General features: G+C 43.9%; 1 protein-coding gene across 1 annotated transcript in view; it reads left to right on the forward strand.

The window, feature by feature from the left end:
* The first annotated feature begins 382 nt into the window (after window positions 1-382).
* Window positions 383-18,529, forward strand: part of LVRN (laeverin) — a 42,578-nt gene continuing 24,431 nt past the window's right edge. Inside the window, exons 1-5 of the mRNA XM_054055443.1 lie at window positions 383-972; window positions 10,984-11,126; window positions 12,331-12,470; window positions 15,295-15,421; window positions 17,604-17,758. Coding sequence (XP_053911418.1) covers window positions 383-972; window positions 10,984-11,126; window positions 12,331-12,470; window positions 15,295-15,421; window positions 17,604-17,758 — 1,155 coding nt within the window. The remainder of the gene's footprint in view (window positions 973-10,983; window positions 11,127-12,330; window positions 12,471-15,294; window positions 15,422-17,603; window positions 17,759-18,529) is intronic.

Below are 18,529 nucleotides of genomic sequence, written 5' to 3' on the forward strand. Positions count from 1 at the left end.
GGAAGGGGGGGTGGAACTGGATGGGCTTTAAGGTTCCTTCCCATGCAAACTAGTCTATGATTCTATGATTCTATGATTCTATGATCCGTTCAGCACAGATCACAGTGAACACAAGGCATTATCATCTCTAAAGAAGACATTATCATGTCCAAAGAACGAACAGCGTCTGGAAAAACACTTTGCAAGAAAACGGCCTCATTGGGACATTCTTCCAAGTCCCATAAACCCACAACCTCTTAGACCAATACTTTAGCTTGAACCGAAACATCCCACTTCTCGCAGCAGCCTCTGCCCGGTCTCCCCGTGGAAGGACCCCCCGTGCCTGCCCCCGCCCCGCCCCGCTCCCTCCCCGCCGCGGATCGCAGCGCCGGGCACAGCGGGGATGGGCGCCCGCGGGCTCTACGTGGGGCGAAGAGCTGCCGCCCTGCTGGCCACGCTGCTGCTGGCCCTGCTGGCCGCCCTGCTGGCCCTCGCCGCCCTCTACGGGCGCTGCCGGCAGGAGGCACCCCCCTCCCCTCCCGCACCCCCGCCCGCATCCCGCATCCCCGCCGCCCCGCTGGGTCCCGCCGCCGCCAGCTCCGGTTCCCGCCTGCCTCGACACCTCCAGCCGCTGCACTACGACCTGGAGCTGTGGCCGAGGGCGCGGCGGGAGCAGGGGGGACCCCTCTGGTTCAGCGGGCAGGTGAACATCACGGTGCGGAGCCGGCGGGAGGCGGCGGCGGTGACGCTGCACAGCGCCGGGCTGCGCCCCCGCGGGCATCCCGAGGTGCGGGGACCCTTATCCCGGCCGGGAGCCGCCCTGCGGGTGGCAGCGGTGCGGCAGGACGAGGAGGGAGAGGTGCTGGTGCTGGAGATGCGGGAGCGGCTGCAGGCGGGGCAGCGGTACGTGCTGCAGCTCGGCTTCCAGGGGTGGCTGCACGAGGACCTCTACGGACTCTTCTTCAGCCGCTACAGCCACCAGGGACGGAGCAGGTAGGCGTGGGATGCAGCCCCGGGACCCTGAGCCCACGGCATCGGGGTCATTCGCGATGTGGGAGCTGCTGGATGCAGCCCTGGGAACCCCATATGCCTTCCACCCACAGCACTGGGATCACTCGTGATGTGAAAGGTGTTGGATGAAGCCTTAGGAACCTCACATCCCCTCCACTCATGGCACCAGGGTCACTCGTGGTGTGGGAGATGTAGGATGAAGCCCTGGGAACCCCACACACCTCCACCCGCTGGTGTCACCTGTGGCATGGGATATACTGGACACAGCTCTAGGAATCCTGCACCCCCTCTGCCCATGGCCCTACGGTCACCGAGGTGTGGGAGGTGTTGGATGCAGCTCCAGGTACCCCACGTCCCTTGGCTCACAGCACTGGGAACACTGTGCAGCTTCGGGAACCCCGCATCTGTCTGCCTGCAGCCCCAGGGTCACTCATGGCCTGGGAGGTGTTGGACACAGCTCCAGAACATGCTGCATGTCCATGGCAGGGAGGTGTTGGATGCCTCTGGGAACCCCACACCCCTCCACCCATGGCACTGGGGTCACTCGAGGTGTAGGAGGTGTTGGGCATGGCTCTGGGAACCCTGCATCCCTCTGCTGATGGCACTGGGATCACTTGTGCAGCTCCAGGAACCCTGCAACCCGTCTGCCCATAGCACCGGGGTCACCCAAGGTGTGGTTGGTGTTTAATGTAGCACCAGGAGGTGCTGCATCTCCATGCCTTGGAGATGTTGGATGCAGCTCTGGGAATCCTGCATTCCTCCGCTCACAGCACCTAGGTCTCCCGTGGTGTGGAAGGTGTCAGATGCAGCCTCAGGAACCCCGCACCCCCTCTGCTCAGGGGAGGCATTGGACGCAGCCCTCGTAGCCTGACATCTCCTCCGGTCATGGCACTGGGGTCATCCACGGCTTGGGAGGCATCAGGTGCAGCTCTGGAAACCCCATATCCCCTCTGCCAATAGCACAAGAGTGGTCATCAGTGGTGTGGGAGGCATCAGATGCAGCTCTAGGAGATGATGCATCTCTGCACCTCTCTCTCCTTTATGTGGTATCGTGGTCAGACAACACTTGCTGGAACAGCTCATTGCTTCAGGTGGCAAGAGGCATTGCTGCTGTGTGCTTTGCGCAGTGTGCACCCTTTTTCCAGGTGTACATCATGGACTGCAAAAGTAACGTGTCAGGAACTTGGGTTTCTGCTCTATAACAGTCACTGTCCTCTCCAGAGAGCGTGAGGTAGGTTGCCCTGGCTTTCCTTCAGCTGCTGACTTGATCTGCAATGCTAGCTTGCAAAGATCACGCTGAGATGGTTTGCCAAGGCATCCTCTTTTGTGGAGGCTGGTGAAGAACTGCAGCTCTGGAGTCAGTCTGGAAGGGCTTCTTGAGGGGACACAAAGACAATGTGTCAGGAACTCAGGTTTCTAAACCATGACAGTTGCTCTGCTCTCCAGAGAGCACGAGATAGGTTGCCCTAAGCAACTAACCTGATCATCAGTACCATCTCTGGAGTTTGTCTAAGAGGGCTTCTTGAGGGTCTGTCAGACAGGGGTCTGCCAAAGGCAGACAGAGCTTGCAGGCTATATCCCTCAAAACATACCTTAAAAACTCCTCCAGTCTAACAGTCTATCTCAGCTGGTCATGCAACGTTTTCTTGGACAATTTTGAGTCTCTCTGTGCCTGTGACTGGCATTAAGGCATCGGACGATTCCTCTACCGAGTTTCTGAGGTGTAGGCGAGCCACAGTCCGGCTCGGTCTTTGTCCTGGCCTCACAGATTTCCGTGTAGCACTGGCAGCTCCTCAGCTGCTCTGCCTGTGTCTGTAGGGAGCATATATTCATCTAGAACCCAAGAGTTCAGATGCGTGTTTAGGCTTGAGTTTAGAGACAGTGACCACTTGCACTTTCATCGTGGAGTAGGGTAGGTGACTGCTTTAGACACCTGGACTTTGTAGTTACCATTGTACATGAAATTGTTTGGCTGTCGTCAAACAATTATTTCCTTAGTGAGAGCTATTAGGATGCTTTCCTTTTAATTTCCTTTTGAAATGTGGAGTCAGTACTGGAGTAGTATGAGCTTATCGAGCAGTTGACCATCTAAAACACATTTTCACCCTCAAAATAATGCTTTGTTTATTCTTTTTTTTTATTGGGAATCCTCTCAAGGTGAATTGCATTATAAACTTCTGGATGTGAAACTTTCTGAATAAAAGTAAAGCTTAAGATTATGATTCAAATAGTTCCAGTGAGAGACTAGTTTCTCAAAACAGATATTTAAAGGAGAGGCAGAAAAAACACTTAAAGTTATTTCACTTTTAATAAAAGACAAATTGCTGAGGATCAGCAATCAGTGAGTCACAAGGAAAACTAGAGTAAAATTCTAATGTTCTTGGCTCTCAGCCTATCAATGACTCCACTAAACTGTATTGCAGCTGTTCATAGGCTTCTTGCTCAAGCAGGTAATATTCAGTTACCTATGAGATCCATACATGCAAGTCCTTGTATAAGTAGGAATAGTAAGAAACCACAAAATAAAATCAATAGTTTTTATTGAAATGGAGAAAGTTTCTGTGTTTTTTCCACAAGTTGACTTTTCAGCTGCCTCTTTGCATAAATCTTTAGTGATGGCATTGTCTGCTGCATCTGGAAAATTTAATTTACACAGACTATTTTTTTTAAGAGAAAGGAGATAAGTTGGTTAGCCTTAGACAAGAATGCAGAATGGTAATAAATACTTTTAGCAAATATATTCTTTTTTTTCAGTTTCTTAATTCACTGATTGTGATTCACAGGATTATTTGCGCAACTTTTGAGTTAAGGAAAACATAGGACACTTGGCTTAATTTACATAATTTTAAAAAAATCCAAATAAATAGGAATGCAACAAGCATTTAATTGCTTAATACTGTATCAGTGTTTTCTCTGATGCAGTGTTAATCAAATCCTGTATGAGAAACACTGAATTAGACTATGACATTTTTTGATTCAAGCTGTGTAAAAAACTATTGTCAGCTGTGCTGCCACAGTTTAAAATAGGAGAAATGGTTCTAAATCATTAAATTAATGTGTGTAGTTCAATTTCCAGTTGTTTAAAAGATTTATAACAATTGTTCAAATTCATCCTTAGCTTATCATGAAGCAGTAATGAAATGTGAGACTGCAGTTTAGTTAAAGAGATGCCAGTGGTGTTCAGACACTGAAATAAATCAGAGGAAATCCACTGATTACAAATATAACTTATTGTTTTGGTTACATGATCCTGCCCACACTCCTGTTATTCTTGAGTGGATTTTGCATATCTTTTCTGTTCTAAAAAGACTTTCTCTGAATCCAGAATATGCAACTGTATTTTGTTATTTTTGCCTGCACTAAGAATTAAGTCATCACTTTACCATCTGTCTCCTGAGAGCACTGGGGCTGTTTAGCCTGGAGAAGAGGAGGCTGAGGGGAGACCTTATTGCTCTCTACAACTACCTAAAAGGAGGTTGTGGAGAGGAGGGAGCTGGCCTCTTCTCCCAAGTGGCAGGGGACAGGACAAGGGGGAATGGCCTCAAGCTCCGCCAGGGGAGGTTCAGGCTGGACATCAGGAAAAATATTTTCATGGAAAGGGTCACTGGGCACTGGCAGAGACTGCCCAGGGAGGTGGTGGAGTCGCCTTCCCTGGAGGTGTTTAAGGAATTGGTGGACGAGGTGCTGAGGGGCATGGTTTAGGAATTGTTAGGAATGGTTGGACTAGATGATCCAGTGGGTCCTTTCCAACCTATTGGGTGATTCTATGATTCTATGAAAGTTGTTTGCAGAGACATATGTTTTCAGAAATGCTAACATAATCTCTGTGGAAAGCAGAATAAACCAAAGCCCAAACTTCACTTAATTTTTAGCACAGAAATAGTTAGCAGCTTTGATGACTGCCAATGTTTTTACTGGTATTGGCGATGTGCACTGCCCACCTCATCCTATCTTACCTACAAAAGAAAACTCTGAAAAAATCATGGAATCGTGGAATCACCAGGTTGAAAAAGACCTCTGAGATCACTGAGTCCAACCATACCTATCTGCCACTAAGTACCTCATCTATCTGTCATTTAAATACAGATGGTGACTCAATCACCTCCCTGGGCAGCCTGTTCCAGTGCCCTTTTGGTGAAAAATCTTTTCCTGATGTCCAGCCTGAACCTCCCCTGGCAGAGCTTGAGGACATTCCCCCTTGTCCTGTCCTCTGTCACTAGGGAGAAGAGCCCAGCACCCTCTTCTGTACAACCTCCTTTCAGGTAGTTGTAGAGAGCAATAAGATCTCCTCTTCGCTGCCTCTTCTCAAGGCTAAACAACCCCAGTTTTATCTTATTTTTTTATCATAGAATAGTTAGGGTTGGAAGAGACTTTAAAGATCGTCTTATTCCAACTCCCCTGCCATGGGCAGGGACATCCCACTAGATCAGGCTGCCCAAGGCCCCATCCAACCTGGCCTTGAACACCTCCAGGGATGGGGCAGCCATAACTCCCATGGGCAAGCTCTTCCAGTGTCTCACCATTCGCATAGTGAAGAAATTCTTCCTAATGTCTAGTCTAAATCTGCCCCTCTCCGGTTTATACCCGTTCCCCCTTGTCCTATCACCACAAGCCTTTATGAACAGCCCCTTCCCAGCTCTCCTATAGGCCCTATCAGGTACTGGAAGGTCTCTGTAAGATCTCCTCAGAGCCTTCTCCTGGCTGAACAACACCCACTCTCTCAGCTTGTCCTCGTATGAAAGGTGCTCTAGCCCTTGGATCATCCATGTAGCCTCCTCTGGACCTGTTCCAACAGTTCAATATCCTTCTTACGTTGAGGATTCCAGAACTGGACACAGGACTCCAGATGAGGTCTCACAAGAAAGGAATAGAGGGGCAGAATCCCCTCCCTCGCCCTGCTGACCACGCTTCTTTTGATGCAGCCCAGGATACCGTTGGCCTTCTGGGCTGTGAGCACCCATTGCCGGCTCATGTGGAGCTTCTCACAGCACCCCCGAGTCCTTCTCTGCAGGGCTGCTCTCAAGCACATCATCCGCCATCGTGTACTGAAAATGGGGATTGCCCCGACTGAGGTGCAGGACCTTACACTTGGCCTTGTTGAACCTCATGATGTTCTCAGAGGCCCACTTCTCCAGCCTGTCCAGCTCCCTCTGGATAACATTCCATCCTTCTGGTGTGTCAACTACGCCACTCAGCTTGGTGTCATCCGCAAACTTGCTGGGGATGCACTCAATCTCGCTGTCAATATCATTGATAAAGATATTGAAGAGCACCGGTCCCAGTACGGACCCCTGAGGGACACCACTTGTCACGGATCTCTCTCTGGACTTTGAGCCATTGACCACTACTCTTTGAGTATGACCATCCAACCTGTTTCTTATCCACCTTATTGTCCACCCATCAAATCCATATCTCTCCAATTTAGAGAGAAGGATGATGTTGTGGAGACTGCGTCAAAGGCTTTACAGAAGTCCAGATAGATCACATCCGTCGGTTTACCCATGTCCACTGCTGCAGTTACCCATCATAGAAAGCCACGAAGTTGGTCAGACAGGACTTGCCCTTGGTCTCACCAGTGCTGAGTACAGAGGGAGAAGAATCTCCCTGGACCTGCTGGTCGCGCTGTTTCTGATACAAGCCAAGATGCCATTGGCCTTCTTGGCCACCTGGGCACACTGCTGGCTCATCTCTTTATAGATAGAGCGCAGCTTACATCTGCACTGCTTGCAGGAGCAAAGGACGTGAGAAAGAAGGACGCTTCCCTTTCACCAGCACTAAGCTTCACCGGCACTTGGCTTTCCTGTTGAAGCAGGGAATCTGTATTCTGCATATAGCTGGGACAGTCCATGCCACCATCTGTGTAGGCTGAAAGACACAAAACCCACCTCTGCCCTTGTTCTGTACCTGTGCTGGCTCAAACACATGCAATGCAGGAGGTTTCTTTAGCATTGTTTTGCATACAGATGTGGCACTGCTGTGGGTGAGCTCATGTTCACTATTCCAGGGTCAGAGGATCCCTGCGGAGTGCACCGTGAGGTGTAAGCTGCACGTCACTGTTCACATCAGTGTTTTAAAATAGTCATGAGAATTTTACTTGATAGTGATTCTGCACTTGTCCTGTGCAACCTCTATAAAATATTTTACCAGACAGGGCTGGCATTAGCAGGCATCCCAAAATGTAATTGAGCATAATATTTGTGCTGATTTAATCGGTTGTTTCAGCACCGTTTACTAGAATGAAGGCAAAGGGGATTAGAGCAGCATCAGTAAAGTTCATTGTGCCTGAGAGCAAGGGGTCTGAAATTCTTATTGACTCTGTTTTGTATAAACCTGTGAGTAAGACCATCAAAGGCATGGGACAGAAATTGGAGCAGATAGCAGGGGTTTTCTGTTTTTTTGGGCTTTGTGTTAGTATTGAGCACTGTTCACCTGATGTACAGGGCAGCTGCTGCACGGAATGGGATTCTGCTCACTGTAAAAATCCCTTACTTTGAGCCACTTCAGGGTTTGTTTTACAGTGTAATTGTTATATATTTTTAAAGTTGAAGAAATTGGATATAAAAGATGTTAACACAAAAACCCATTATGCCATCGGTATTACAAATAACACTATTTTAATGAGAAAGCATTTTTAGAAGAATAACTCTTTTTTGCATCAACATAAAACATTTCTTCTACAATTATGCTGGTTTTTTATCAGGTGAAACAGCATCCACTAGTGTTTATGTACTATACAGGATGCATTCCTCATTTTCTCTTCCTTGTTTTTAGACACTAATTGAAAAAAAGAACTTGTGTATTATAAATTGTCAAAGATTGAAGTTAAGATATACTGTTATCTGTTTATTTCTCATTATTTAAAAGTATTGTGGCCTTGATTTTGTTTAACTAGGGGAAGGAGTCATATGATACTTACGAGGAAAGAAAATGAAATCTATGCACAAAAACATAGGCTTAAGAAAAGAATTTATTTGTCTGCTTCAGCAATGTTAGGTTTTCCTAGAAATTAGTTTACTTTTGGATAATTTCTTTCATTATAATACTGCACTGTGAAAAAAAAACCAATCTGCTAGTAATTCATTTTATAGGAATACCTTCACCTTAAAAAAAACCAACAAAACAACCAAGAAAAGAGCCCCAACAATGACTCATTCTGACAAAAGAATGCATTCCTCATTTTCTCTATTACCTCTAAGATGAGGTAATGTGTGTTTGAAACACCAGTTATTTGTGTAATGTGCATAAAATATTCCCATTTTTCTTTTTTATTTGGAGACCTGCTGAAAAATAACATTTAATCTATCCTCATATAACTTTTTTGTCATGATGTGTTTCCCCAATATTATGCTCTTTTGTTTTCTTGAACAGTAATTTCTTCTGGGTACATTTGCTAACATCACTGCTGCAAACAGAGGCTCCTGAGGCAGCAATTGCTCTGGTGCTGGCGAATTTGCAGTTGTGAGGTTGCTCAGTGGTTCCTAGAACCAAGCTGCCATTGATGACACAACTGAATGTGCAAAAGCATACTTCGCTGCATGGGAAGAAGGAGATAGAGTGTTTTCAGTGATTTATTCCTTTGATGAAGTGGCTTGTCACTTTTGCTGCTCCTGTGCAACCCTGGCAGAAGTTTAAATTACTTTTGACATTCAACAGGCTAAAAGAGGATATGAGGTGATACTTCTGTCTCAGGTGGAGCTTCAGCTATATTCAGCAAGGCAGCTGGTGGCTGGCATGGCTGATGCTTGGTTCTGTGGGGAATCAGGTCCATAAAGAAAATCTTCCTGCACTAAGAGGCAAGAAGTCAAATACACCGTGCTTCTCTCTCTTGAGCCATTCCTCACTTCAAAATCAATGTTGTGGTACCAGTAGTCAGCATGCAGCAACATATGTTCAAAATATGGGTTCTTTAAAACGTCATAAATTGTGTTATGGTACAGCGTCAGATATATCTGTTAAATGCAAGATGTACTATGTTTTGAGGTTACAGTGCTTTTACACAGTCATCTGGTTAGTATTAACGCAGTTCCCCAACATTAGCAACGAGGATGACATGGTGTAGATGAGCTGCTGATGCTTGCAGCACTGGGTTTGTTAGATAGGCTTTGAGCAGGGTTAGATAGCACAGCTAATAAAACTGTGACAGCCAAATATCGTCCAAAAGAAAAGGGATCCTGGAGGGCTGGCCTCGGGAACTGTGTGGAAAGCGTGGATGACTTTTATCAATGGAAGCAGGAATCTAATGACTCTGTTCTTTGGGTCGAATTGCACACAATGCAGTATGTGTTCTGTGAAGTAACGTAAATATTAATAGAAAGCTAATCCATTCACTTCAAGTACCAAGAGAAGGGAATAATAAAACATGATCCTTGGGTTTTGGACATGGTTCAGTGCTACAGATCACAATCAGGTGCAGTCATGCTGCACCTGTATGGTAGATCTGACTTGTTACTCCACTGTGTGGTGCAAATCTGACTCATTACACACTGTTACTTAATATATTGTTGCTGTCCTTGTGGCTTTGGATTCATTTGCAATATCTCTGAGCTAAGTGTAAGACTTTCTGAACCTGGTGTGAACATATTGTTACAGAACATCTCAACTACAGCTGAAAAATATTAGTCCTGTGACTAACATTGAGGACCCTAAAGCAAGAACTTGTGCCATTCTTTTATAGCCTGCCAAGTATGGAGCTTTGAGAACCATTGCATGCATATTTTTTTTTCAATTTCCGGTAAAGATGCCCTAACGTGAATTCTTTGAAATGCTGGTCATGGGATGTGGTGGTTTGTCTTTTGTTTCTCAGCAGCATACGCTGCAGAAGAGTCAGAGATCACTCAGACAGATCTGATCAGTGGTTTATTGACTCTAATCACTATGTTTAGGTATGTGAAGTATTTAGTAACTACAGATGGATTGGCAGTCAATACTCTACTATTGATTGCACTTAAAGTTAGCATTGGAGACAGAGATTACTGCATAAGCTTACTATCCATATCTTAAGTGTTATAGGCGTGCAAAAGATGTCTCTATCCAACCCATCAATATCTGGTGTCAGGTAAGGGATCTCTCAGCCTCAAGGGGTGACATTCAGAGGCACCCCTACTCAAGGAGAGATCATCATCATGCAGCCAGCACTTATGGAGAGAGACCTCAACAGACCCTGATGGATGCAGATATTTATAGTGTAAAGTGGTTGATTTGCAGTCAGATTTTCTGCTGTTAATGCAGTTTCGGTTCAGCCTCCAGCCAGACCTGTTTTTTGGAGTTTGGTGCTGAGGTCTTGCTGATAGCCTCACACAAGAGGATTAACTTTGGTTAAGTCTGTTTGCTGAGCATCTGCCTGGACCAAAGCTCAGTTAGTTGAAACGGGAGGAGTGCATCTTTCACAGCGTGTCACAGAGCTCTCCCCGAAGTGCGGTAAGGCTCCATAGCATAAAGCAGGAAAGGATCCTCCTGAATATTTTCCTAGCCTTGCCAGTGCACTGGGACAACACTGGTTTACTGGGTTTCTTCTCTATGTGATTTAGCAGATGTATGCAAGTGCATGCATACACAGTTAACCATTAAAATAAGGGCACATGCATTAGAGAGAGGAGCAAGTGTACAGAACGATTCTAATTATGAAGTTAAAGTTGGGAATTGTATCACTTTGGAGCACTGGCCTGCTGCATGCAAACTTTTAATCAACTCTGTCTTAATAAACAAAGTAGAAATGCTCAAATATTTGAAATATGACATGTGGAAAAGATCTGTGAGGAAAATAAAGGAGACCTAATTAAAAAAGACTGCTTTTCTCTATAAGCATCAAAGCTCAACTGTCTGCTGGGTATGGTGATTTAATCATGGCTTTAAATAATAACCAAACCTCTTCCATGCCTGGGTGTCTATGTGATTCACTTCGTGCTTTTTCTGATCTGGTGTTTTTATGTGCTGTCTATTGATTTTGATCAGCTGTAGCATGCTGGATTAATCTTACTTGTATTTTTAATACAGCATGCTGATTGCCTCCCAGCTGGAACCAACATATGCCAGGAGAGTTTACCCATGTTTTGATGAACCTGCCATGAAGGCCACATTTAATATCAGAATTGTCCATGACCCAAGCTATGTGGCTCTTTCCAACATGCCTGCTATTGGTAGGTAAACAGCAAGACTTAGGGTTTTTTTTTTTTCCCCCTAAATTACTTTTTATAAAAGGTATAATTTATCTGAACAGGCTCTATTATCCAGTACAGCAGTGTTGTGTTGTCCACGTGCTAATGTCTTGAAAATGCACAGAAAACCTATGCTCATGAACTTAAATATTTGGAGACTGCTGTTCATAATTAATGTCTCTGATGGCAATAATTCCACAGTTTTGTCAGTGGCAATGTGCTCTTCTCTGGTTGCTGGGGGCTGCGTAGGGCTCAGTTGCCGGCATTTACTGCTTAGTCAGTGCATCTGTGTTACTGCTTGAGATCCACTTAAAACAAAACAGCAGCCTCAGTATGCAAAACCTGTAATTGTGGTGTTAAAGGATTCCTTTCATTCTAAGACGATTTTAAGACGTATGTACAACACAGAAAAAGTTGTTTTACTAGACAGAGACACTATAACCCCCTGTGTATGTGCAGAATAAGAGTGACAGGATTATAAGGCTCTGGAGGTGTTCCTCCAGTCCCTTGCTGGGATCATATGTGGGATGCATGCAGAATATAAGATTCCAAACAAATTCCTTAAATTAGTATTCCTGCAGAAATCGGCTGGATCTTTTGCCTCCTTATAATGTGTTTTTTTTTCTGCAGATCAGTGCCATGAATCTTTATTTTTCACTTAAATAGTTTTCAGCCATAAAAAAAAAAGTTTGATGACATTTGCATGGAAGCTAAGTAACTTAGCAGTTATAGTAGACAAGATCTCTGTGAGAATCACTTCAGATATTTTTTCCCCCTGGCAGTCTTGTCCATGTCTCTTATCGGGAAGGAAGGTATCTGATTAAGCAATCCTTAATTCTCGGGCACATGTGAATTATGTTTGACTCACAATAGGTCATACGTTTTAGAGATACACAGCCTGGGATAAATCATCCGCCGTTTGCCCTCGTGCTAAAATGGAGGCAGTTTGAAATCCTCAATGAAAAAACTCTCAAGAGGATTTTTGGTAATTGCATGGAATGTCACAACACTGATACGTGGCAGTAGCAAAAAGTCTGGCTGCTTGCCTTCTACCAGCAGAATATGCAGTTAGTGCAGAAATACAGCATATCGAAGAGAGGTGTAAAAAAACATGCAGAAAACACAAGATTCCCTGTTTGTTACAGACAGTGATGGCTTGAATATTTCTTTGATTTTTTTTTTCTAGATGTATCTGAAATGAAGGATGAAAATGGAAGCCTATGGGCTGTTACCACTTTTAACACTTCACTGAAAATGTCAACTTACTTGACTGCTTTTGTGATTTGTGATTTTGATTATGTCACCAGAACCGAGCGGGGAAATGAGGTAAATATGAGGCTGTATAACGCATTATGACAGTTTACAACAGGAGCTGTGGCTGTGGTGTCTCATGTGCTTTAGAAGATATCACAGATGTTAACTGTGCTTTCCATCCTGAAACAATTTGCTTATGTGGCCAAACTGCTAACATTTATCCTGCAGATATTTTTGCAGAAAGCGTTCCTTTAGGACAATTGGTTTATGTCCTGTCCCAATCATTTCATGCAATCCACAAGTAGGTATGGGCTCTGTATGTTAAAACTTTAGAGGTAACTACTCCGCAGAAAGTACTGGTCATAATTCAGGGTCATCTTAATTGGAAAAAAACCCAACATTTCCACTGCTCTGACAAATATCTCAGGGGAAGACAAAAAATTCAGTGCCTTGTTCTTCAGGGCCCTTTAAGGAGCAGCATCATGACATCAGCAGGAGCGATACTTTGCTCCAACTAGTATTTTAACCTTTTGTTTTGTAGTGTACACATCTTTTAACCTCAAAAAGTGACAGTTTTGTGTTTAAAGCTTCTTCAGTTTTGCTCTGATGGTACAATGGCCAAAGCGTCCTGAGGGAATCTTTAAAAAATAGACTGTTGGCACCAGTTGTTTCACTTTCCTTCTTTTGCTGAAAGTCAACAGGGGAAAGATGTATAAAGTTGTTCCAAAATCAATAGTAAACTCAAGCATAAAGCTACTGAGGGTAGTATATATGTGTTATCCCTAATAAACGATGGCACAGTGTTAGCTTCATGGTTAGTTCGTTATCATTCTACTGGGGAAAGGTGGGACAAGGTGAGAGCAAAGTTCAGAGGTGGTCTTGAAAGCATAGTATTAGCTCGTTTTTGAAGTGAAGATTGGACTTGGTATGGCTCTACTGGGTTTGTGTGACAAGGTTTTGGTAGCAGGGGGCCACAGGGATGGCTTCTGTAAGCAGCCACTAGAGGCTTTCCCTGTGCCCAACAGAGCCCTTGCCAGCTGGCTCCAAGATGAACCCACTGCTGGCCAAGGCTGAGCCCATCAGTGGCAGTGGTAGCACCTCTGAGATAACATATTTAAGAAAAGGGGGAAAACCCATGAAAGAGCAGCAGCAGTCAGGAGGAAGAAGTGGTAATGTGAGACATTACCTGCAGACACCAAGGTAAGTGAGGAAGGAGGAGGAGGAGGAGGTGCTCCAGGCACCAGAGAAGTTCAAGTTCATGAAGGACTACTTCCCATCGGAGGGACTCCACACTGGAGCAGGGAAAGAGTGTGAGGATTTGTCCTCCAGAGCAGGAAGGAGTAGCAGAGACAGCACGTGCTGAACTGATCTCAAGTTCTATTCCCTGTCCGCCTGTGCCACTTGGGTGGAAGAAGGTAATGAAGTTGGGAGCAAAGTTGAGCCTGGGAAGAAGATTCAATTTTATTTCGTGTTTTCCTACTCCGATTTGATTCATAATAAATTAAATTAATTTTCCCCAAGGCAAGTCTGTTTTGTCCTTGACGGTAATTTGTGGGATCTCTCACTGTCCTTACCCCAACCCATGAGCATTTCGTTATATTTTTCTCTCGTCTGTCCAGCTGATGATGATGAGTTATAGAGCAGCTTGGTGAGCACTTGGCTGCCATCCAGGGTCAGCCCACCACAATGTCATACCTGCTGTCCCCTCTATAGAATATGCTGGATGCTTATGGCTCTGACAGTGGTGCCTTTCCCTTGGGCTGATGTGTACTGAAAGGAGTCTGCAAAGCAAAGTGTTCAAATGAGCATTTTTTCAGAGGGAAGAGGCACAGCCCATGTTCTGTGAGATAAGAAGGGAGAGGGTTTCAGACAGAGATGCTCCATTTATGTCTCCACAGTGTTTGTGTGAGCATATTTGTTGTGTCTGATTTGTCATCTCTTGGAAGTAATTGACAACATGAAACATCAGTTTTTATAACTCAATGCTCATACTAGGATTAGGATTTTAAGTCTGCCCATTGTGTTTATGTTTTGCAAAATGAAACAGTCTGTTCTTTGAATCTCCTCTGAAGCCTTGGCTGAAAAGAGGGGCTCAGAGGCTGAGGATACTCTGTTGATTGAATATGCTTTATTTTTCTCTCTTGTATATTAATTCCTGATGCTTCCTAACTGTGTGGCTCTTTGTGAGACCATGTATTGCATTTAGATGCAGGTTGGGTGGGGGTTTTGAGGTGTGGGGGCACCTGGGGACTGTTGCATCCAGAGATACATGGTGGAGACTTAAACCTTTTCTCAGTCCACTCCATCGCCTTGGGCAAGCAGCTGCCCTTTTCAGTTATGTGACAAAGCAAATGAGCATGGGAGGGGCAAGCTTTGCTTGCTTCTGCTGTCTCCATTACTCATAAGTATACTCTGAATTATCTGTTACTCCTGTGGTCAGATGCCGTCACTCTGTTCGAGAGGAGAGATTTGTATATTTGGACCGCAAATGCTCTCTGAACATCCATTTCTCTCCCTTCAGGGAAAAAGTAGTGAACTGAAGGGAAGTCTGTCACCCAGACCCACTGGCTGAAACACATTGCCTTAAGATGTGTCATTCTACTTTTACAGCATTTCCCATACAATAAAAGAAAAATCAGGAGTCTGTTTGTTCCAGCAATGTATAAAAGGATTTAAATCTTGGGCTCTGGAAGTGCTGGAAGTCTCCTAGATTTTAGAAGGATTAGGCTCTGTGCCACATTCTATTAGGTCCAGCAAAACTTGAATTGGTATTTTTTTAATTAAAACGTTCATTGCGTGGTCTGATTTGGATAGACAGCATTTTCAAACAATAATTCAGCAGCAAATAAAATGAAAACATGAGGGTTATCTAAAATAACTTCTTTTTTCATTGCAGATACGTATTTGGGCTCGGAAAGAGGCAGTTAAAAATGGGCATCTTGACTATGCTTTAAATATCACTGGTGCAATATTTTCATTTCTGGAAGACTTACTTAATGTCAGCTACCCTCTGCCAAAGACAGGTGCGATTGCTTGTTTTCTTAAGTAGATCAGAAATGACTGCTGATGGTGTGACATTCACAGAAACAACAGGTTCTTCTTGTGCAACTTAGTGTGTTCATGAAATAAAATCCCTAAGCTTTAACTCACTGGGTTCTCCTTTCTGTATCTTGGCTCTTAATAACCCATCACCTGGCACTCTTACCTTCACATCTCACTCATTCTTCTCACTCATTCTTTTTAAATGTCGTATCCTAATAGAGGAGCGGATAGACCTACAGAGTGGATAGAAGGGTATTGTTCACTCACATGGCACTTTCTGGGATGCATAGACCATACCAGGCAAGGATGTGGTAGTCTCCACATCCTCCTAGTAAATCCCTGCTTGCTGTAACCCTTGTCTTCCCAAAACACTCCTTGCTTTCTTCAATATTTCCCTGTTTTACCTGTGAGTTCGCTATATGTTCCTGCACATTACTCCCTAGAAAAAAAATATTCCTACAGCAAAATATTGTTTCTACTTAAAATGGACATCAGGTAAGTCAATTAAGTCAATCTTCAGTCAAGAAGAAAGGATGCCATTGTGTAGTTCACCTGTACAATTTGTTTGTTACTTGTACTTGCACTCCCGGGGATGTCAGAATTAATATTACGGGGAAACGTCCTCCTTTATACAAATTTGTAGAATATTGATTGCACAGAAGGCAGTTCTTAATTACAATGGGTTTTGGACCTGCCTGTGATCTTAGCAGACTGCAGGACTGTGGGGTAGAAATTCCCTCCTTTCTTGACTAGATAATCTGTCGATGTGTTAAATCTGTATTTGGGCACTTGAAATAAATACATTTTCATTTGTGTAAATGTATTATCTGCCACTCGCAGAATCACTCTTATGGAAAATGGAACATGCGAAGTCTTCACTGACTGCATTTTGTTGTCTTAGTAATCATACAAGCTGCTCAAGGGCTGTAGACAGTTCTGTTTCACACTTGTATTCTTGTGTTTAGCAGCAGTGTCAATGCATTAATTCATTAGTATAAGAATACTACAAAACTGAAGTAGAAGAACAGTATTGTAGGCCTCCAGTTAGGAAAGATCTCAGTTTCACAGAGTGTTGTAACACCACTGCGATCCGTAATGCCATGCAATACTGACTGCATTTCCCATTGACTTCCTTTGAAGTTTGGCTGTAAAATCAATAAGATTAGATCAACCAAGAAGAGGTCCTTGTAAATGCTAGAAATTTCTGTTGCAAAATGTGAAATCAAGAATAAATACATTTAAAATCAGGGATATTTAAGGGTTTGTCTTCACCTGATTTTAATGGAGTTATAATTGAGCTCTCTTGCCCCAGGCTGGCTAGAGGACTGCGTCACAGAAAGCGAGATACTTCTGCTGTAAGCCTGTGGCATAAGCCCTGCTGAGGTGTAGTCCAGCTTTGCCTGGGTTCAGCACTTTGTTTACGTTAACTACTTAGCTTTCAGACCGGAACTGACTCATGGTCATCTGGTTAGGAGTACAAGCTCCTGTCTTCTTCCAAAATGATCTGTATCCCTTTCCTAAATTTTGCTCTCGGCTGCTGAGTTTAAACAGTACATCTTTCTATGACATCCCTGGTGTTTCATCCAGCTCCCACATTTGCACTGGAAAAATTGTTCCCTGTGCATAAGGCAGAAGAATATTACAGAGGTAACAGCCCTACCGTGGAAACAAAGATGACATTTCTAAGGCACCTTTCAAATAAGAGTGGAAAGGATCCCTCTACTCACAGAGCTGTCAGAGCAAGTAAGAGCAAGATTTTTTTATCAGTAGCTGGGCTGAAGAAAGACGTAAGTATGATCTTTCCTAAACACATGAGAAACTCATACAGAGAAAGATTTCTGAGATCCAGAGATAAATATATTCTCTCCTAGCAGTAGAAAGATACGGTCATTTTTGTGCAGAACCTTTGTGTGCAAGATGTGTACAGATCTGGGCTTCATGATAATTTATGATGTGGGTCCCTGAATGACTGTCAATCGCAGATGAAAAGTAGGATGAGAAGAAATGTCATAGACCATTTGCAAGCTCATTGTCATAATACTGTAAAGATTCATTAAACTGTAGTAGCTAACTGCACGCTGAAGCAGGAGCATTAAAATCATGTAAGCATTTTTGCTTCTGAACATTTTAAAGATACTTTTTCCTCTCTTTGAATCAATTTAGATCTGGTTGCACTGCCTGAATTTGGAGCAGGTGCTATGGAAAACTGGGGGCTAGTAACATTCCAGGAATCGTCGCTGATGTACCTCCCAAGTCATAAATTCACATGCAGAAAGGCAATGATTGCCATAATTGTGTCGCATGAGCTAGGACACCAGGCATGTGGTAAAAAATTCTGTACCTTTATTTGTCTATGAGGTTGTTTCCTTCTCGTTGCTGGTGATGCAGTCACTGATGATGCAGTCACTCAGTAGAAGAAAAAAATAAGTTGTCCTTGGCGGGGTGGGAGGGAGCACTAGAGAAAGACTGTTTGATCATATGTTCCACTGATAAGTGAATATTAAGGCAGATTCTGCCATATTACAGACTGCATACTGACTGCCAGGACTCATTGATCCAAAACTGTTAATGGGCTACTTATTTTTTTCTTACGCAGTAGCTGAATGCCATACTGCAGAATACTGTAGGGATGACACAGTGCAATGTATATATGGTATACTTAGTAATTTGTGCTAGAATTAATGGACTTCATAAGTATTCTTTTGTAGTGGCAGTGCATGTACATATTGCAAAAGATATTGTTTTTCTATAAGAAACAGTCTATGGTGCAATAGAACAAAATTAATGTGAACGCATTTTGCAGTGTAGCTGGGCCTTTGTCCAATCTTCACAGAGATTCAAAAAAACTTTCTTATCTGGTTTGGAATGATAATGCAGTTTCACTTTTTTATTGACTATAATTCACTGTTGTTTGCCAGAGCAACAACTGTTTGCACTTAGTCAACAAGGTTAGTAAAACAGTTTAACTTGGCTAGTGCACTTGTATGCCTTTCCGACAAGGTCTGTAACTTTTCAGACCTTCAGATGAGCAGAGTGTTTTTATTGCAGCCCAATGTCAGTAATGTCATTAAATAAATGTCAGTACTTCA

The sequence above is a fragment of the Cuculus canorus genome, chromosome Z (assembly GCF_017976375.1).
Source record: "Cuculus canorus isolate bCucCan1 chromosome Z, bCucCan1.pri, whole genome shotgun sequence".
Lineage (NCBI taxonomy): Eukaryota > Metazoa > Chordata > Aves > Cuculiformes > Cuculidae > Cuculus > Cuculus canorus.